Below are 22609 nucleotides of genomic sequence, written 5' to 3'. Positions count from 1 at the left end.
CTACGTTAGTTCACATCTCCTGTGTGCTTCACTTTTTGGGGGTAGTTTTCTTATCTATGTTTTAAACATTTTTGTTTAAAAGATTTCATATCTGCGAAAAAAATATTAAGTATAAGGTTGTATTTTTGCTTTAGTTTTAACCTCTTAGACCTAAATGTTCTCATATGATGACATGAAATTCTCCCTAAACTACAGTCTTTTCACCAATGAGCCATAATGTTACTTCCATTTTTGCCACCGCGGGCAGCTCTGGACCCTCGGGGTGTGACTCCGCAGGACTTTTAGTGGTGGATCCAGTGGCAATAAGAGTTTGGAGGCCAGCTTGGCAGCCTTGGTCTCTTTGCCTGCTGGGCCCCGTGCATGACGCGCTGTGGTGTACTGAGTGTTGTGGTGCCTTTCCAGCATTGACTTTTTTAATGATTGGTGCTGCATTGGCTTTTCTGTGGGATTAGACCAGACAGGTTAGCCTTTGGTCCCCACAATCACAGATGAGAATAGCGTGCCCATAACCCTGTCAGCCGTTTGCTGCTACGTACAGTAATTGATAATAAATGTTATGGCTGCTACATATGTCCTCATATAAGAACCGTTAAGTATAACACTTTACTTTTTGAGAGCTGTATGCTATAATTAGCACTTGAGAGTCAATTACATTCATCCATCATACAGTCTAGCAGGGTATGACAATTTTTTAAGCAAAATGTCCAGCCCAATTAAATCTCAACAAACACACAAAAGACCTGAAAATAACCCGAAAATAGGGGGGAAATGGGAATTGTAAAAAAAAATTTTTTACCTCTTTGATTGGGAAATAAGTATTTCACACATTTCTCATGTGCTGATATTATTCCTGTTTTACTCCTGTTTTACTTCCAACCATCAAAATATGTGTTATACTTGTATGAGATTTTTTTCAGATTATTTCTATAAACTAAGTTCTTGTTAGTCATGGGAACACTTTTAAATAGGCCCAACTAAAACTTTAGTTTAGTAAGACCATTCTGTCTGTTGAGCAGAAAGTAAAACAGGAGGAATTATGGAATAACATCAGAACATCGGAAATATATGTAAAATACTTGTTTCCTATTAAAGGAGTAAAAAAGAAACATCCTTTTCCCATGCCCATTAGTTTCAATCCTTATGTGTTGCTTTGGAGATTTAATTGGGCTGGACCATTTTGCTAAAAAGCTCTCAGTCCCAGTTAATGACATTAGTTAAAGAAATGTACAAATTAAACTGTTAAAAACTGCCAGATTTTATGCTGGATGACTATATGTAGTTGCCTCTCTGTCAGTTAAATTGTTCACAGAACAAGCATGGGGGAAAGTGATTCCTGCAAGTTTTTGTTCTAATTTCTAATTCATTCACTTTTAACAGGTCATTGTGTTTCAATGAGGACATATCATTATTATAGTATTAAAGTGGGTCTTTATGAATATTAACATTCATTAAACGTCTGAGGTCATTGAGGCAGTCCGTTGCTTATTTCCTTAAACTATAGTTTAGGGGAATATATTATCCCCCCCCTAACTTTTGAACTCAGCCTCCCTAAAAATTATCCATAAACTTTACACAAATTGGTGATCGCCCATCGTCCCCTATAAATTTCATATAAAAGCAGAGGCAGATTTCGGCTCCTTGGGCTCCTCCCCGGCTTCATTTTTCTCATCAATACAGTTTACAAAATGTCATAAGGGATTAATCAGTTAAATCTTCGCTGTGTTCACCCTCATCACACCAGCTGTTTCCTCTAGTAAAAATGAAGCCCTTACATAGGCTACTCTATGAATCTATAGTCTACTTTATAAAACAATCATGCTGTTTTAATTGGCAAACCTAACTGTCTATATAAAACATTACACAGTGCATATGGCATTAACTACCATAGAATTATGCACATAAATTATTAAAAATAGTGAAAGACATTCAGTGCACTCGTTATAACTGCATAGCAGTGTGATTTACAGAGATAGAAAAATAATTTTTTTTGGTAATAAATATTGTATTGTATTAAATAATGTCCCAAATCATAAAATACATTTATAAGCCTTAGAGTAAAGATTTTGACCCTTTTTTTAATTAATAAAAACAAGAAAAGAATGATATTAAAAAGATTCTTTGTTTAATTACATCAAAACAATGTTTGCCTACAGTATATTAATGAAGCTGAATAAATAGCCTAGTAGCTATGAAATTTTAAGGGGTTGAATAAAGAACCTATTTTATTTATAAACACTAAATTAAACTAGATAACATGATGATCAAAGTTTTAATATTTATATTTAACTGTAAATGGAAGGTTTTTCAAGTCACATGAAAAAAAAGACACCCATGTGACTTGAAAAACCTTCCATCTACAGTTCTCTGTTCAGTTCTACAGTTCAGTTCTCTGATTAAAGCGCAGCCTCTCAGGCACATCAACACCGTGTTCCCAACATTGATTCATGTCATTGCATCAGAAACTATTTTTCACATTTTTTATGTCTGCTAGTTTCCAACAAAAAGCAGCAGTATTGTCAAAGAATTATCAGATAAATGTTTTAGATTATTGGCACCCACACAGTTTATTCCACTGTCCAGCCTCATAGGTGTGTTGTTTATATTGCTAATTAATGTAAGTTTAAAGTTATAAGCTGCTTTCTGGTTAAATTTTTCTGATTGTACCTGTACATAAAAAAAAGTTTTATACAGTAAACAGCGTGTGTGATCAAGAAGACTCATTTGAGTACTGATTCTGAACAAGCCAAATGTGTGTTAAACATCTATGGGGTCTGAGCCCCCCTTAACTGAAAATCCTAGAAACGCCCCTGACTACAACATTTAAAATTTAGGTAAAAATTGATTATAACTTACCATAAAATACTGCCAGCTTTAAGTGGAGTGCCCCTCGCTTTAGAAATGAAAAATTCTGAAAGTTTGTCATACCGTGTCTCAATTCCAAGAACGCTAAGAACAGACTTCATTTGGAAGTGCACACTTGAGGGTACAGTATGAGGACACCAGGTATATTGCGAATGGAACGCAGCGTACAGGATGCGTCACACAGTCGCGATATATTGTACCATGCACGTATTATACCAAAGATTGCCTTTTAGAAATACACAAAGTGAAATAAAGCTGTTGTAACCACTGCAAAGACATCACAGCCAGCGGTAGTTTACAGAAGTTCTTGCCGAGGTGAGGCAGCGTTGGGCGGCTACATGAGCGCAGCTCACCTGTATTACCTGCCTGGAGCTCAAATCTCATTTTTTCCCCCTTTTTTTTTTTTTAGGTCAGTGTAGATCCCAGTAGTATTTACGAAGGAAGTCCATTAAAGAAGCACAGTTTTATTTAGATACCTTGCTTATTATGCATAGAAACAAAAAGGCAGTTTCAATATATTACATGTCCAGTCACTCAACCATTAACCCAGGATTAATGAGGAACAAGTGAATAAAAGAATAATTTTATTCAGGTTACATTTTTGTTCTCTGTTTAATTCAAACAAGAGCTGTAGCTGTTTTTTCTGAAAGCTCTATACACAGTACATAAATAAATCAAGTAGGTTCACACTGGTTTTTCTCTGTATTCTAAAAAACCCAGCCATAATTAAAGGTCCAAATCATTTTAAGTAAAGCTATGAAAAAAAATACAGAATCTGATACAAATACAGTATAGCTAAAAACTACAAAGAGCAAATATTTTGTTTCTATGCAGTTTTAAATTGTACTATTTGTTTTTGGACATAATGTTTCTGTTTAGCAAAAGTTTATCCTATATTCCAGTTTCAAAACTGAACAGAAAGGTCAAAAGCCTATGGAACCTCTACATTATTAGAATTTATAGGGAGAGATGAGCACATGGACCCGTGCGAGGTGTTTAGTCTGGAAGGTGCGATCCATGTACTCAGCCATTTCCACATCCACACTGAGCTCCTGTGGTCCAAGCAGCGGTTGAACCAGGATCAGCTCACCGGTCTGCCGGTCTGAGCGCTGCATGACAAACATGCCTCGAGCGTCTCCATCCTCCACGATGCTAAAGCGCAGGCTGTCGGGTCCTGGTCGGCCAGGAGCAGTCGCTGTGGCCATGCGGAACAATGTAGCTGGGGTTGACAGGTTCGAAGGCAGAGACAAATAGTGATACGAAACTGTTTTAGGGGCCATGTGACAAGTGCGGCTCGTCATGGAGCAGGGCTTCCTCTCACATTGACTGAAAGGAGGTAGGACATAACTAATGATTAACTAGTTAAAAAGAGAAATGTATTTGCATTGCATAAATCATAGCACATATCACTATTATACTATGATTACATCTAACCAGATCATCATTCCATAAATAATGTTTTGTAATGTATAAAAGTCAATGTAGTTCAAGTACTTAAAGTTTCACATTTAATAAGTAATTAGATACCCATTGTTTTATAATAAAATGTATGCACCAGTATCAGTTGCCTTTATTATGACTAGCATTTGTTTTCTTCTTTTTAGATTAGAATATACCCATCAAGCTTGCTTAGAAATCACAATTCCAAAGAAGTGTCCTATTTTCAAAAAGGCCAAATCAGTTGGTCAATCTGAGGGTAAACGGTACCGGAGACAAATAGCAAGGAATCCTGAAATACCTTCTTCTAACTTTAACAGAATTTTATTTCAATTTAAAGAAAAGCATAAAACACCAACGAGACATGACCTGACCGTCCCGAAACATATCCTCTTGCTGTTCAAAGATCTGTTGAGAACAACACTTACTCTCGAGACACTTACTGTAAAAGTCAACAAGGTATTTGGCCTAAACTTTCACAAATGTTGGGTGCATACAGTTTATCATAAAGGTTACTAATATACACAGACCAAAAATACATAGACAACATATAAAGTATACTTTGATTTTGTAATTCAGACTGAGGGCTTTTAAAATAACTTTCACATTTGTGAAATCTACATGGATAGATGGATGTGCAGCCGATGATTCTGCAGCAACAGCGTGATGCTATCATGTCAATATGAACTAAAATATCTAAGATGTTTCTAGCACCTTGTTAAATCGATGCCATTAAGAATCAAGTCAGTTCTGAAGGCAAAATAGGTCTAACCCAGTACTAGCAAAGTGTACCTAATGTAGTAACCGGTGTGTGTGTGTACAGTACTCCATACAGTTGTATTTGTGTTAATGCACAGTATGTTAGATCTAAACTATGTGCGTGTCATCTAAAAAATGTTTTTCAGTGGATGGGATAAATCATGCATTATCTTGAATACTTAATACTGAAGATCTTAAACATTTTAAACTTTTAATTCTCACATAATATAATAATTTCTTTAAAACATTTTAATTTCCAGTTATAAATGAAACACAGCAACGCCAGAATTTTGTGTCATCTCAGCTTTTGGGCTGCTGTTGTTATAAACGTCTATGCTGGCATCCTACAAAAATGGTAAAAAAAAAAAAAAGCTAAAATAGAACAGTGTGTGTTTGGTCTTTGTGGCTGGTTCAGTTGTATGCACTGGCACTTACAGAGGTGACGTCTTGATATAGCTGATATTTCCGTGCAAGTATGGGCACTGTGGATTTACACACTGGAAACCTCCTCCGGTGTTGACACAGGTGGTGCCACGGCTGCAGTTGTGCTGTTGTGTAAGACACTCATCCACATCTGGATCAGCACAGGCATGGAGAAGGGAAAGAAGAGAAAGAGGAAAAAAGATAAAAGAGTTTAACAAAACATGCATGATGTGAAACTGGACATCTCTTTGTATGACTCTCTTATTCTCACACATGACAACCTGCAGGATTCACAGACTGTGCCATTCGTCCCATGTCATTCTGTAAACAATGCAGCATCACATTATTCCACAAGGACATGCAAACACATACTGGACAACTAAAAGGTTTGCTTGTGAAAAACATACTGTAGCATTAATCCTTCAGATTTTACAGCCAGAGAATATTCTCACCATAAACTATGGGAGAGCAGCTACAACATTAAAAATGTACTGTAGATCATATATGCTGTATATTGAATTTTTTACGATATTTTTATTGAAGTGTACAAATAATTGCATACTTAACGACAAGTGATAACAAAGGTTAATCTAAACAAAAATAAATATCGTCTAATTTCTGCAAATATTTAGATCCATACATACTACTAAATACAGAGGCTCATAAAAAAATTATTAACAAATTATATATATATATATATATATACTTTTTTGCTCAAGAAATTTTATAAAAGAATTCCACACACTTTTAAACTCTGTTGCCTCTCCCCTAACTATGTTAAGTTAGTTTTTCTAGTGTCATACAAGTTATCATCTCCCTTCTGTAGCTCATATTTAATTTATAGCAGCTGTGAACTGTTTTCTGTTATAAAGTTGAAATGATTGCACCACTTTATGGAGTTGAAATGATGCTCGATTATATCAATCTGAGCCTGGGAAAATCTGATCATTTTGATTTGTACATATTTTCTCACACATTTCATACTAATTTCCTTAAATTTCTTTTGTTTCTGTAAAGCTGCTTTTTAACAACGATCATTGTTAAATGTACTATACAAATAAAATAAAATAAAATTAAATTAAATTGAAAATCATTAAGACACTGAAATAATGTTATGTATTTGGCAATAATATTTGTACTTGTTCTGCAAATCACATTATCTGTATAAGGGTTTCCTTACTAAGGGTAGCTTGACTTACATAAAGGGAGCGATATTATGTGCAAAACTTTCCTTTTTTGTTTCAGTTATTTATTTTATGAATTACTGTAATATGAGAAATATCAATGCATACATGCTATTGTGTGCTTTTTCAATATTAAGAGTTGAGCAATAGAAATGAACACATTTCCACATACACCCACTGAACAAATTACTGTAGCACTGTGACTTAAAATACATGCTTATGTAATATTCTAGTCTGTTATTCATGACGAACACTAACTGGTTTTAATGAACCTTTCACTTGTTACAAGGAAAATACAGAAAGATATGTTCTCAGCTATAATGTCTGAAAAATTGCTTCAAGCTTTGTGTTAACCCTCTGCTTTGCGTTGATTGTATCACACTACCCAAGTAAAGATTTTTTATATTTCTTGTTTAAAGCTGGTTTTAGCACAAAAAGAGATTTCCACACTTCCTGTGGTGTGTAAAGAAATGCAAGCTCACGCTTTTGAATCAACTATTTTTTTATGTTACAAATATGTTATCATATATGACATCATAAAATACTCAAATGTTGCAGTAGTTCCAAATTAATGTCAAGGCTTGAAGTCACTGACAATTTATATAATCCATTTTAGGGTGTTCGGACAAAAAGTTTAGAAGCTTCTGAACTACAAAAATCGGCCTAACATTTAAAACCACTGGCAGGTAAAATAAATAGAATTGATTATTTTGTTACACTGGCACCTGTCAAGGATTGAGATAAATTGCACAGCAAATTAACAATTTGCATCAAAATTGATGTGTTGAAGGTGCTTCTGGTATATAAAGCTTAGTACCTAACAACTTTGGTGAACCTACACAATATTAGGCATGTGGTTTTAATGTTATGGAGTATTCATATTCTCTCATGTGTTCCACGGTACAAATTGAATTGATTTAAACCTAAAATCTTATTTTCTGGTCCATATACTGTATGTGTTTGGGGGTGTACAAATTCACACAAGTGTCGCTTACCCTCACAGCTCCTGCCATCTGCAAGCAGCTTGTAACCACTGGGGCAGGAGCAGCGGTACGAGCCTGGAATGTTCACGCACATGTGAGCACAGAGTAATCCACTGCCAGTTTTGTACACCTCACACTCGTTCACATCTGCAGAGAGACGGATGATAATATGGTCAAAGTTTTTTTTTTACCCTAAAGGTTTAAAAGAAAAGAGATATAAACTTAGAAAAGCAGTAATAAGTTGAGAGATGGATGACCGAGTCAGTACAAAGAAATAAAGTGGAAGCCAGAAAAAAGACAAAAAGAAAACAAAAGAAAACAAACATAGGCAGGAAAAAAAATCTATGAAAAACCAGCCATGTGTTCAGTCCGTCAAACATTTTATGGCTTTTTGCATGTTAAAGATTTTGGACATCGCAATTAAACATAGTTACACATAAAATGGGCCTTGACAATGCATTTTCAACATAAATACCAGTAATATATCAACCATAACATTACGTATGCTCTTGATTGTGTAAATGTACAGTGTCTTGACAATTTGGTGACAAACATGGGAACGTCATTGCTTGTACGACACTCTGCTATTGCTGGGCTGTGGAAGGATTGTTGGGATTAATTTGACTAAGAATGATTGCTTTTGATCTCACAGTCAGCTCTTAGCTAGTCATATAGAATGAATGATTGGACATGACTTTCTCATGCTCTATAATACTCCATAGTTACCACGGAAGTTACTCTTGAAACATGATAAAAAGTGGAAAAAGCCACCAGACTTCAGACACCACCAGCACCTCTGGCTCTAACTCAGCGAAATATTACAATACACTGGAGTTGCTAATTTACTAAATTATATACTGTAGTTTACTGTATATGCATATGAGCCTAATAACATTCTAAACATTTGTTTATATTCTTATTAAATCTAATCTCATTTGGTTTCGTCTCATCTCATCTCATCTAAGAATCATACTTCCTAAACAGAAGGCCTATTTTTTCATCTTGAATATTGTTGGGGTTGACTTGAAACCCGTAAGCAAAAAAGAAGAGCGTACCCTGGCAGATGCTGCTGTAAGAGGTGCCGCTCATATGGAAGCCAGCCTCACAACTGCATTGATAACTTTGGTCCACTTTAGAGCAACGAGGTTTGCGGCTAAATTCCGGATTATTCACCACACTCCACTCTGGAGGGGCTGAAAAGTAGAGGGGAGGTGAAAGGAGATTAGGCTTCAGCCTGTGGCTGGTGGAACACAAGTACACATACAAACATAATCCAACTCAGACAAATCACATTAATAAAAACCAATGCTTTAGACAAGGTTATTTCCTAACAGCATTTACAGCACTAACAATCAGAGCAGAGTTAAGTGCATGCAGTAAAGATTTAAAACAGTTTCTCAGGTTTTGAAATTAAACATGAATGCATTTTTCTTGCATGCTATATATTTAAACAAAGAACAGTATTTACTTCACTGACACTTAATGTATTAATCAATCACTCACTCATCATCTATACCGCTTTATCCTGTATTCTGGGGGCCTGGGGCCTATCCCAGGAGATTTAGGGCACAAGGCGGGGTCCAATCCATTGCAGGGCACACACACATACTGTACACTCACACACACACACACTTATTCACATACTACGGGCAATTTGAAAATGCCAGTTAGTCTTTGGACTGTGGGAGGAAACCGGAGTACCCGAAGGAAAACCCACCAAGCACGGGGAGAACATGCAAACTCCATACACACAGAAACGGGAATTGAGCCTAACCAGGAATTGAACCTGAACCTGGAAATGCAAGGCAACACTACACCACCGTGCCGCCTAGTAATCAATCAATAAAATAACATTACTTTTAAGTCCAAGTGCAGGATACACATACAGTATGCACAAACAAAACACAAACTACAGTACAAGTACAGGGACTATAATAGCAAGCACAGGAACAACAACCATAAACAAGCTAAGTCAATCCGAGGCGCAAAAGTAGGTGAGCGCCCAGAGCCCCGAACTGCCAGACCCCCTGACTTAAGCCTAACTAGGTAGTTTTAGCCAGCATTTACGTCTAACATTTAAAAATAATTGAAATCCACTTGCTGAAATAGCATTAGAATGCCATTACGCCACGCGAGTTGACCCACCCCCATAACCCCCAAACACACTACAATGGTACATTCTGTGTGACAAAAGCGGTAAGTTATTCACTGCAGTTTGATTGAGGAGTGGGAGACTTCCATCTACAGCCATGACATGAAGTTACACATGGTGCAGAAAAAATGTAAATAACGGGAGGAGAACAGACAATTAATAGGATTTTTGGCAAAGGTAACACAATTTTTCATGCCTGTGCATAGCCACAAGTCACTTCAGGTCAACAATGTCACGAGAAGCTGTCTGAGCCTCTTAATCATTTTAATAAGTATTATTTGGTATTATTTATGTCACTCCATTGACCTGTGGGTTTTCTTACTTTAGTGAAACATCATAAAAGACAAAAGCCTTCTTCAACTATTAATCTGCTGATCATGTTAAAATACAAAGGTATTTGTATCAGATATGTAAACTCACTGTATCTGACAATGAGAAAATCGTTTGTGCATTAGTTAACCTGTTAATGTTTTGTTGTTCTTGTTTTTTTTCTACAGGGCTGTTCTAGACAGCTGGATGATGTGCTGTGGGATGACGAGTGAATTAATGTTTAAGATAAGACTTTTAAAAAAAGCACTGAATGCAGCGGGCCTCATATCCAATTTTATTTAGTTAATGCTGAGCTATAAACACTCGGCTAAATGCTACCGAGCAAGAAACACAACAAATTAAAGAACAAAACAAACCGAAAAGCTGAAACTTAAAATACAATGTTGAACTGAACATAAATAAGACTAAGATGCAAACATTTTCAGGAACTAAACTCAAAACATGTGCACATAACCACCCCATGTGCTCTGCAGTTGCTGAGGGAAGCTGTAGACCAGCGCCTTCCTGACGGTTCCCTGATTCACAAAGGACATCAAAGGAGATAGCATTCAATAGATTAACAGCATTTAATGGAGAACATTTAGAAAGATAAAATTATGTGAGCCAGAGGAATGCTTGATTAGCTTATCCATCAAAGTTTCTTTACATGTGATCCTGACAAATGAACCAAATAATGGCATTATTTATTGTATTACATTTAACACAGTATCTTTTTCCTCAGACTAACGGTGGTACTAATATTTAAGATAACCTGGTCCAACTCCCCTTTAGCACCTCTCCAAGAAATCACATTTGTAAAACCCCTGTGTGACCAGGTGATCCTCATCCTGGTCAGTGCCAGAAGGTGGCCTACAACATTCCATAATTAGTCCTGATTTTGCATTTTTATTACAGTATATACTATAAGTCTAACATAATTAAATCAACTGAATTATAATCTAACTATAATTATACACAACCAGTCAAGAGTTTGGACACACTTTCTAATTCCATAATTTATATTTCTTTCTACATTGTAAAACAATGCTGAGGGCATCCAAAATATGTAATAATCTTATTTGAACAGCTGATATTGAGATATGTTCTGAAAGCATTCATCATGACTCCAACCCGAGGTGCTCTTAATAGTTGAATTCTGAGGCTGGTAACTCCAAATGAAAACCTCATCTGCAGCAGAGGTCTTACTCTCCTGATATGGTCTTCATGAGAGCCAGTTTTATCATGGTGCTAGTGTAGCAGGTGCGCTTTTAAAACAATATTTTGTGATTCCATATTTCCATATTTGGATTTCCTGTGTCCTCATGCTGCTTCGGGGAGTTAAAACCCTTCGGGGAGTTAGCACCCTTAGCTCCTTCCCAATCTGCATGTGATTTCCCAGCACGTGTTGTGCATTGCTGCCACATGCTTATATGCTGCACAAGTCCTCAGTTTGCCTGTTTATGTGCTGTCCAGATTCAATACACGGGGGCATGATGACAAAAGTTTTAGTTTATTGAGGTTTAGTTTATCACACAACACAACGCAAATAAGACACTCCTAAACTTGATTTGTTTTGCAAATGAAACTGTCTGTTGTTGCTGTTGTTACTTAACTACCTAATGCTGTAGGTTATTTAATAGTTTTGAAAAACAGCTAGTCTTGTTCTAGAATGTAGAATGCTGACTCACATATAAATTTAATCTGATCTTTTGCGCCCACTTGAAAGAGAATATGACTGCTGATTATTTGCTGAATACCTTAACTTTCTGGACTCCCAGCTGCAGATTCCTGCATCATCACATTTGAACCATTGAATTCACAATCTCTGAAGGGTAGGATATCAATGAACACCTTACTGCTGTGCCACTTGGGAGCTTATAATAGATTTTTAAGCTGTTCGAAAGAACACGTCTGATTGGTCTGATGGGGGTGCATGCAGAATTGAAGGAGATAAGGCCAAATTGTCCTAAATAAGTAAAGCAGAAATATATATTTTTTTAAAAGAGCAAGGAAAAATATAGGTGTTCCGATTCTTTAGTAAAGTAATTTGTCATTAAATTTGTCATCCTTGGATGTAATATTACAACTTGGTCTGGGGGTTTGTTTCCAAGATTTTTTTTAGAAACAAGCGAGGCCTTGACATACAATTAGTATACATGCACATGCACTACATGTCTGCAGAACAGGTGATCACAGCTGAGCCAGTGGTTCTTCTCTCTCGCGTGCTGTAGGATTGTGGGTAATCATCTTCCATCTTGGTGTGTTCGTCACTTGTTTAGTCAACATCTGTGCGCGTGTGTACTGTTAACATTGTGACCACGCATTTGTGCGTGTAAAGCATTTTTTTTTATGACAGTAACGACTGTTCTTTAGTAACTGTACTGCAACAACAGCCCCCGTAAAAGGTTCTTTATTAAAGATGTTTGCCGATGGAGCAGTGATTCTGTCTGTGTGTGTGTGTGTGTGTGTGTGTGTGGTGGCTTGTGGCTAGTGGCATGGTGTGGTGGCTTAGTGATTAGAACTTAGAACTACAGGGTCTAGGGTCCAGGTTCGATTCCTCCCTCAGAGTCATGTGTATGTTCTCCCTGTGCTTGGTGTGTTTTCACTGGGTACTTCCGGTTTCCTCTCACAGTCCAAAGACATGCAGGTTAGGCTAAAAAATTGCCTGTAGTGTGTTAATTAGAGTGTGTGTATGTGTGTGGGCCCTGCTATAAAATGCCCTAAGTCTCCAGGCACTCCGTCACCCTGTATACAGGATTAATTGGTATTCTGTAAGTGATGAGTGAGTGAGTAAAAGGTTTTAAAATATTCATTATATAGTGAGTTGACCAGATTAATTTTTTTCCTGAACTGTTTCTATCATATCATAAATTTTTTTTTACAACAGACAGAGATACAGCACATGCTATGATTAAAGAATAATTAGATTAAAGAAGCTATTTTTCCAAAAAGCTTCACATGGAAGCTGGTGTTGTCCCACTCAGCATGATTGTGCTAAAAGCTTTACCTTCTAATACCCTTTAACTAAAAACAGCTAGTATTTTCTGCTATGTTTCAGGAAAAAAAAGGCTTGGTAGAGCTATTTGATCAAGGACATTAATGTACAGACTTGGCAGGTAAGCAAACAGATCACCTTTTTGAGTCTGCTGCTGACAGCGGCTCCCACTCCAGTTGTGAGGACAAGTGCACTTGTACTGGTTGTCCCCCTCAGCACAGGTACCACCGTTCAGGCATGGGTTACTAGAACACTGATGTGAACCTTCCAATAAAGAAACGAAAAAAAGATCAGTGAGGTGTTCTCTCTATTTCTCCCTCTCTCTCTCTCTCTCTCTCTAAACATATAAGTTAAGCAAGCTATTCAGACTTTCCCCCTCGAGACCCTCCCTCGACTCACTGCTCTACTCAGCTGTGCCCAGAACAGTTAATTTAAATATATAGCAACTAAAACAATGCATCTGGAAAAAAAAATAAACAGTGTGGTAACTTATTAAAAAGCTATTTTGCAGTTATACTTCAATATCGGCTTTGCTGTGCTTTGGCAGTAGTTTTTTTTTTTTTTTTACATATGTTGCTATACTTTGTAAATATGTCAAATAACCTTCCCACCAGAAGGAGTAGTTTCACTATTTGAAACTACTCCTATTGTAAGATCATATTTATACTATTAATTTGTGTGTGTTAGAGAAAAAGAAGGCATAACAGAGGCAGAGATTTGACAGTTTTGCTTTCTAGGCATGTGCCTAATGTTTAAGTTGCGCATATGATTTTTCAAAATACTTTTACAGTAGGTACAAGTACTGTATAAGCAAAAGTAAATTACCCTTTAATAAGTTGTTATACCTTCACATACATTTTAAAGGAAAGTCATAGAAATACTTGGACAAATACCTTCTTGCCTGACCTCCAGATGTAAAAATTTTTTTCATCTTTTTGTCTTTTTTCTCAATGTCATAAACTTGCCAGGCCAGTAGGTTTACAGTACATGCTCCAGGGACTAGAGCCTAACCCCCTGTATCACTTGGAATGTCTGAGACTGTTGCCAGTTGCAGCAATCAAAGAAGCCATCAATAGCATGCTTAGCATACTTTCCTGCCAGCAAACCTGAAACCCAATTTAATGAAATGTGAGTGGATTCAACGGGATATTCCACATTAAAAGCGAATATGACTGAAAGCAGGTGGGGAGCACGACAATATCACAAATGAGTCATTCATTACTTTTTCCAATCAGTCGCATTTTTGAGTCAGCTCTTTCATTTATCTCTGCCCAAAGGGACTCCCTGGTACAAGGTACAAGGGGAATGGGGTCTCTATAGTCTTGGCTGAAACAGGAGCTTTGGGGCCTGCTTTTTTTTACAGTGGCTCTGCAAACAACAGCTTTGGCACAGAAGCATGCAACGGAGAAAGACTGTTATATGAGCACGAATATGAGTATACGGCCATTCTGTTTCAGGACATTTAATGCCACATTAACCGGAGCTTCATTCAGTTCAGTCCAGCAACTCAATCCACTGTAAAGAACGACTCTTCATTGTGCCTCAGCTTTATCAGTGTGAGTTGTCTTTGAGTTGTCATTGAGTTCATAGTCATTGTTTAGAAAGCCTGCTTTGGGAATTCCACTGATGCAGTAAATGAACTGTCTGCATTTGTTCTCTAGTCTGAGAGCATCTGACCAAGGTGTTCTCAATCCCATTCCAAGTGAACTGGTTTGTGGTTCAAATGCATTTAGAAAGCAATAGAACCCTGATTGGATCCAACTGCAGGAAATGAACTAAACATGGCATGCATTTTTTTTTTTTTATGAGAGTGAGTCATACTGTAACTGTTCAGCTGCAGAATTGTGATTTGTTCTGGATACTCTGACCAATAGCCAAAAAATAATAATTTAGTTATAAAATTGTGTTGAGCCTTTGATTTGATTTGAGTCTCATCTCCTTCTTGCTTTTTTATTGGTTTATTTTTTTGTGTTTCCTGGTGTGCTTCATTTTTCTCTTTAGGGTCTTTTGTTTTTTGACTTTCATCTGTGCTCTTGTTTGTGAAGATAGATTATATATGGCTGATGTTGTTTACTTGTGTTTGATCCCTGCCAGGACTTTGATGATGATTGCAGTATTAATTAACCTCAAACTGATTTTAACCACTTTAAAAACAGAGTATTACGGCTTTCAATTTTACCTGTGTGTGCTCTGATTTGGTCACTGATTCAGCATAGTTATACTTTTATTACCATAAATGTGCTAATATCATATTGAATGAGGTAATATTAGTATAGACCTTTACAGAGTGCACGGACTCCACTCCAGCTGCCATTCTCCTGGCACACTCGGGTTGCCGAGCCCACCAAATGATAACCTGGAGAACATGTAAAGTGCACTTCATGTCCAATTAGGTACTTGGAGCCAAACTTCTTCCCATGAGTTGGAGCTTCCAGAGCAGAACAAGTGGATGTGGCTTTAAATACAAAAAAATGACAAAAAAAAGATATGAAAATATCTGCAGTACTGTAGATTTTTTAAGGCTTCATTTCAGCTTTGCATAAAAATCTCAACACTCAAGAAAAGCAAGTACTGTACAGGCAGTTGAAATAAATGTAAAAGTCCTAGTCTCGAAAAAACAATGTTCTTTTGAAATAATTTAGTTTCTTTACTCAGTAATAATAGATGGATGAGGTCCTGCACATTGTCCAGTGTTGTTGTAATTTGAATGAAAAATTAAGGTTTTTCATTGTTTTCCAAAGTTTCATTTAAAAAAAAAAAAGCTTTTAGTACAAAACCATGCTGACTCCCGGTTCAAATCTGAATTTGAATGAAGACACAACTATTTTAAGCACTAAGCAGATACAAATATAACAAAAAGGATTTATGAATAGTATATTATGGTATTTCACTTTCATATCAAATCAACAATGCATACATACGTGAAGACTGGTCTGCTTGTGGAAACTTGGACACAGAATTCTGAAGGCTAGTAAGCTTGGACTTCATAATTCTGAGCCCCTCTGTAAACCGGATCTCCTGTCCCTTTAAAAATTTTTCCATCTGGTGAAGCACACCCATCACCCTGTGCTTATCTATGCAGCCCTGAGACATGAACAACCACATAAATATGATCAGGCAACATATAATCCGCAGGCTGACATTTACAGTACTTTAAAGCCAATACATTAATTAAAGACATCCTTATGACATGGATGTCAGCAGGTAGGCTGACATTTAATTTAAAGCCAATACCTTAATTAAAGACATCCCTATCACGTGGAAGCTGTGGCCAAACCACCAAAACTCCCAATAAAGTATTGCGTATCTCTGTAACTTTAGATTCACTGTAAGATTGCTTACATTTAGATGCGACTGATTTATTTTCTATAATGGCTGAGCAAGATGGTCCTGTACAGTAAAATTTGCTTATTCATTTGCTAAATGTGTATTACAGGAAACTTTACCTGTAAAACTATAGGTAACCTTAAAGCAGATACTGAAATGATTTATAAGTTCAGTATATAAAATATATAAAATTATTAATGGACTGAAATGAAATAAGAGTATATTGTAAATAAGAGTCCTGAGCACAGTTACAGTGAGACAGCAGACTTAATGATATGTAATTACACTAGCAGTTCTTCCATCTGAAAATTTACACTATGAGAGACATGGTCTCACATCAAGCTACAGTAAGGTCCATTTACAGCAGCACGAAAGATTAGTCACCAATACAGAAACCTTAAGCAGGAGGAAAAGCAGCGAAGAGCATTCATGTCAGAAGGGCGAAAGAAGTCAAAGCATGCAGCTCACCAGAGAAAGAGAGTGAACAGATTGTTAGCAGAAACGGCATCAATATGATATCCAGTAATATTATATATACAGGTGAAACTCGAAAATTAGAATATCGTGCAAAATTTCATTTATTTCAGTAATGCAACTTAAAAGGTGAAACTAATATATGAGATTGACCCATTACATGAAAAGCAAGATAGTTCAAGCTGTGATTTGTCATAAATGAGATAATTATGAAATTATCCCTTACCGCTCATGAAAACCCTAAATCCACAATGCTATTTGTGATTTAACTATGGAACCAAGAAGTTACAGTAGCTGATATGCCAAAGCAGAATAAGTGCAAATAAAAGGTAAATCTCATAAGTTTCTTAGGAAGTATTGATCTCTAACTGTCAACGTTCAATGCTACATCTGCCAGTTGCGGAAGGATATGTTTAAGCGGAGCAGAATAACTGATTAAATAAACAAACAAATCACAATCTGCTGAAAATATATACAGTTTGTGGAACTGTTGTATAAATGCAATGTCACACAAGATGTGCAGTTTTACTTAACATCAGCAGGGCTATGATATCATCGGCACTCAGGCTGCATCCTCATGCCTACGACAACCTTACTCCCTCTTGCATAATAGTGATTCATTAAATAATGTCTCATAATGTCATAAGGAACTATCCCCTGAGCATGAATATGAACAATCAATATTCAAACAGGATGGTGCATGCTAGATGGTAAGGTGAGTTGTGTTCCTGGGGCTTCATTTCCCAGCAGACTGTAAGACTGCATTAGGGAGAATCACATTTACTGTAGCTTGGTGCTGATTTGAAAATAGTCTCAACCTTGCTAAACCTTCCCAAGTTTTATAATATTATGCACCACTCTACATGTATGTCCTGTCCTGACAGTGTATCTGCTGCACCATTGTACAGCCCCAGTAAAGAAGTGTCTCTCACTAGGAAGTTGTCACCAAGCAGGTATCTCAAGTTCCTTACTGTCTCTGCCACTCTTTTTTCTCTTGCAGAGATGGAAGACCGCAAAAGCTGCTGCACAGATGTCTTTAGGAGCTGAAGATGGATTTTTGTATATTTTTCATGGCCAAAATACACATAGGACAGCAATGACTTTAAATTACAATGCATCATTGATTTTTTTTTTTTTTTTATAGAAACATGTGGCATTTAAAGTGAGTGACCACCATTTGGAATTTAAAAACCTTGCTGGATATATGTATATAACCATGGCAACTGCTGAGGGTTCTAGGTTTTAAAACTTTATAAACACATACATGGATAGTTAAGTATACTGGTGTCAGTTAAACATTCAGTTAGTTATAAATTTATAACAAATGATAAACATGAAGTAAGAGAGAGAGAGAGAGAGAGATGGCTAATGGCTAAACATTAGGTACTGTATATTATAATACACACACACACACACACACACACACACACGACAATTTGTGTTTTTACAACGCTTTGAAGGGTTCAGAATGGTTCGACACAGAACAATAGCTGTAATAGCTGTATTTAATCATCCAGAAATATTACATAGCATACAACTTTTGCCCTAAGTGGGTAACAGACACATGTACAGGCGGTACAGTATAAGTGCTTCCACTGACCTGCATCCCGTCATTACCGCTGTGTAAAGCCAACAGCGACAGGAAGAAAATCGCTCGGTACTCCTGTGAGAAAGGCATTCTCCCAGATCCACTGCCTGACCTCTTGTCCCTGTCCCAGTGGACTGTTCTCGTGGCGGACGTGCCAAACCAAGACGCTCTGTAATTCACAGCACACTCACGCAGCGCTCGGTTTTTCTTTTGGTTATTATTATTATTAGTTTTGCCTTTTTTCTCGTTTCCCAGCTGATGCGTAGATGGTGTTCTCTTATCAAATATAGGAACAGCAGACACTCGGAGCTCCGCTGTCTCAGCAGCGATAGAGAGAGACAACCTGCTGGAGTCTCAGCAACGTGCAGTCTCTCTCTCTCTCTCTCTCTCTCTCTCTTCGAGTCGCAGCTCTGAACACTGAAATACATAATAGATCATACGCACTGCCCGAACAAAATAAAAAACCAAACAAAAAGATTTTGCTTTGACCACGACCATGGTATGGGATCAATAAGAACTGCTTATGCAATGTCGAAACATTTATTTTGACAGTAGTACCGAGCTATTTTGTTTCTGTCGCTGTTGGCTTTACACGGTGGTAATGACGGGCTGCAGGTCAGTGGAACCCAGAGTCGCATTAATTCCTCTTCAAGATCTTGTATTGATATTGGGAGTGTTGGACCTCTGTGTAAAGTTTTCTCCAGCAAATAGTCTCAGTGGAGTTGAGATCTGGACTCCGTGGTGGCCAATCCATGTGTGAAAATCATGCCTCATGCTCCCTGAATCACTCTTTCACAATCCTGGCATTGTCATTTTAAAATCCACTGATGGAAAACCCTGGTCATTCAGGTCGTCAGCTGGCCTCATTTCTTTAGCATATAATGTTGCTGAACCTAGACCTGACCAACAGAATCAACCCCAGATTATAACAGGCTTGTATGTTAGGCACTGCATAATCGGCGCATCACTTCAACTGCCTCTCTCTGATGTTCCCATCACTCTGGAACAGGGTCAATCTGGACTCATCAGACCACATAATCTTTCCCAATGCTCCACAGTCTATTCCTTATGCTCCCTAGTGAACTGAAGCCTTTTCTTCGATTAAACCTCACTGATTAATTTTTTTCTTAAAGCTACACAGCAGTTTAGTCTCAATCCGTTGAGTTCTCCTTGCATTGTATGTGTGAAAATGCTCTTTCTTTCACCACAATACTTTTATTTTAAGATTTTACGTTTGCACTAATTCCTCAATTCCTCAATTCTTGCTGCTATGTTTACTACCTCAACACCATATTTTTATGTTCTGATATGTCGTTCTTGCGCACTGTCACTTTGTTGTTGTTTGTTTGCACATTTGCACGTGCACTTTATGTTGTCTGTTGTCTGTAAAACCTGTAGATAGTCTTTCTTAGTTAGTTTTAGTTAGTTTTTGTTAATTTATGTTGTAATTTATGTTAGGACTATCTGTCTTGTCTCTGCTAGCCAGCTAACTAGGCCTCTTAAGTTAGCTAGTTTAGCTTCTCTGTTAATTTATGTTGTAAGTTTATGTTGCATGTAGCACCTTGGTCCTGGAGAAACGTTGTTTCGTTTCACTGTGTACTAACTGTATATGGTTGAAGTGACAATAAAGCCTACTTGAACTACTTGATGGTTTATCAAAATACTTCCAAGTTTTAATAATGGGTTTTCAGTTCTCAACCAAAGTTTAGTAGTTTCAACAATCTCATTGGTTGTTTTCATTTGTTGATGCAGGACAATAATTTGACCCTTCTGAAACAGAGTGAATTACATTGTTAGTGTTTTATGAAAGTATGGCACCTTTTTTAAGTTGTTCCCTAAAGGATGTACAGTATTACTGATAATTAGTATTTAGTAAATCCAGACTGCTTCTGGAATTGTCTTAAAATAGGGCTGCTATTCATTATGGTATAACATCCAGTTGTAGTAACATGACTAAGTGGGATTCATTAAAATCGATGTAAACATATAGAATTAGCATCAAGGAATAAATTTTGAATAGCATAAATAGTTGAAGTTCAACAAAAAAATCAAGTTAAATAGAAATATTTAAATAATGTGCAATCAAAGTTAGCTGTTCATGTTAAATGAACACAAATATTTCAAGCTGGTTTAACATCATCCAATGTTGTTAAGATAATGTGGTGTAATCATGTGGAACCACTGTCCACTATTGAATCATGTTCAACCAAATGTTATTTTTCTGAGTGTAACATGTTTGCCAGGACCACATGGTATGTCTTCTGATGTGGTCGTTTAAAAATGAAAAGCTGCTCACTGCATCAGTTATCAGTTATCTGTTAAATAACTTGTTGCCAACTGAACCATATTAATCACTGCAGTAATCATCACTTCACTCTTCCTCCAGACTTTGGGGCATGGATTTCTAATTGAAATGGCAAATTTAATTTATTCTAAAAAGAGGACCTATGACCATTGAGCATCAGTTCAGTTCATTTTGCACTTAGCCCAGGTAAGACACTTCTGATGTTGTCTCTGGTTCAGGAGTGGCTTGATACTAGGAATGCAACATACGTAGCCCATTTCCTTAAGACATTTAGGCATGGTGCCTCTAGATGCATTGACTCCAGCCTCACTCCACTCCTTGTGAACCACTCCAAAGTTCTTGAATTGCCTTTCCTTGACAATCTTTTTAAGCTTCCAGTCATCCCTGTTGCTTGTGCATGTTTTCTACCAGACTTTTATCTTTCAATCAACTTTCAATAAATATACATAATGAATATGATTCCATAAGTATCCACCTTATGGAAGAGTGTTGATGATTGTCTTCTGGACAACTGTCAAGTCTCATTTAAAAACTGTATAAACAATAATGTCTATTGTGGCATAAAGGTGGAGAATGAGAAGACAATAATTTACAATAATTGTGTAATATTTACATATACTCTATATGGAATATCATTTTTTAATATTAAGTGTTTGAAAGTCTAAAACATTTATTTGTGATAACATACATCATAGTAAATTAACCTGCTATCTAGTTTCACAGGGGCATTTTACAGAGTAGTAGCAGTAACTCAAAATATTACTGTCACTATGATATACATTAATCTTAAAATATTGAGAAAAATAATGGGCCTAAATTAAATACCTTAAATTTACTGGCAAGCAAAACATTTTTCAGCTAAAAACAAAGTAATTTTTTTTTGTTAATGTCTGGATTGCTTGCTGTCAGTGTTAACCCCTAGAGGGAGCCTTCCACCCAGAGACTTGTTTGTGTTTTTTGGTTATGGGACTCCATTTCCCAGAGTGCACCTCGGTCAGGTGATGGGAACCCTCACCTGAACTGAGGTTTTTTAATTAGTTGGGCTTTAAGTAGCCAGGGTTCTAAGGGCGTTTTGTCTTGCATCTGTTCAGTTAAGTTGCGTGAATATGCTGTTTTGTTGTCCATTTTTAGTTTTGTTACCATAGTTTAATATTTTCTTTGTTCCTGATTTTGTGTTTTTCTTTAAATTATATTAAATATCTTTAAAATCTTCACCTCTGCGCCTATGCCTCGCCTGCACCCACAATACATTTGTGACAGAATGCAAAACCCTTACAGTGGCATAGCGGTGGGGCCTCCCCTGGATATTTTTGGGGGGGAGGGTGCTGTGACAATGCCCCAATGAGCTGATTTAGCGGGCAGCCCCCAGAGCACCCCGGACAGAGAATAAAGCAGGTGATGAGCAACGCAGCCGAGCTGGGAATGTTCCCGGCTCACAAAACGGCAGGACACCTGATGAGACCGAAATGAGGAATATCGGCAGCAGATATGTGCCATTCAGGAACAGGCGGAGGAGCTTGCCATGAAAATGGCCATATGTCGCGCTGCACAGGTCTGGGGTTGTGTACAGGAACAGATGAAGTAAGCAGCCGCACTTAAGGAGCAGCTAGCCCAGCTGGAAAGGGAGGTGTATGGATCAACCTCTAGCATCCAGTCTCAAATAAATTTAAGAGCTATGTTTCCAGAGCTCTTTAGTCCGAGTGTATGCACAGCCAAGCCAGAGAGCCTCAGTGGAGGCCCGGCCAAGCCAGGGAGCCTCAGTGGAGGCCCGGCCAAGCCAGGGAGCCTCAGTGGAGGCCCGGCCAAGCCAG

General features: G+C 37.3%; 1 protein-coding gene across 1 annotated transcript; it reads right to left on the bottom strand.

Moving 5' to 3' along the window:
• Positions 1 to 3572: 3572 nt before the first annotated feature.
• LOC128529215 (fibulin-7) lies at positions 3573 to 18825 on the bottom strand. The gene is made up of 8 exons (XM_053502610.1): positions 18506 to 18825; positions 16026 to 16188; positions 15383 to 15559; positions 13243 to 13368; positions 8704 to 8841; positions 7661 to 7795; positions 5494 to 5632; positions 3573 to 4188 (listed from the first exon to the last, which is right to left on the bottom strand). Exons 1-8 carry the CDS (start codon positions 18581 to 18583, stop codon positions 3813 to 3815), a joined length of 1332 nt encoding a protein of 443 aa, XP_053358585.1. The 5' UTR covers positions 18584 to 18825; the 3' UTR covers positions 3573 to 3812.
• Positions 18826 to 22609: the final 3784 nt, after the last annotated feature.

The sequence above is a fragment of the Clarias gariepinus genome, chromosome 8 (assembly GCF_024256425.1).
Source record: "Clarias gariepinus isolate MV-2021 ecotype Netherlands chromosome 8, CGAR_prim_01v2, whole genome shotgun sequence".
Lineage (NCBI taxonomy): Eukaryota > Metazoa > Chordata > Actinopteri > Siluriformes > Clariidae > Clarias > Clarias gariepinus.
Note: the sequence above shows the minus strand (reverse complement) of the source record. Positions and strands in the feature narration are given on the sequence as shown.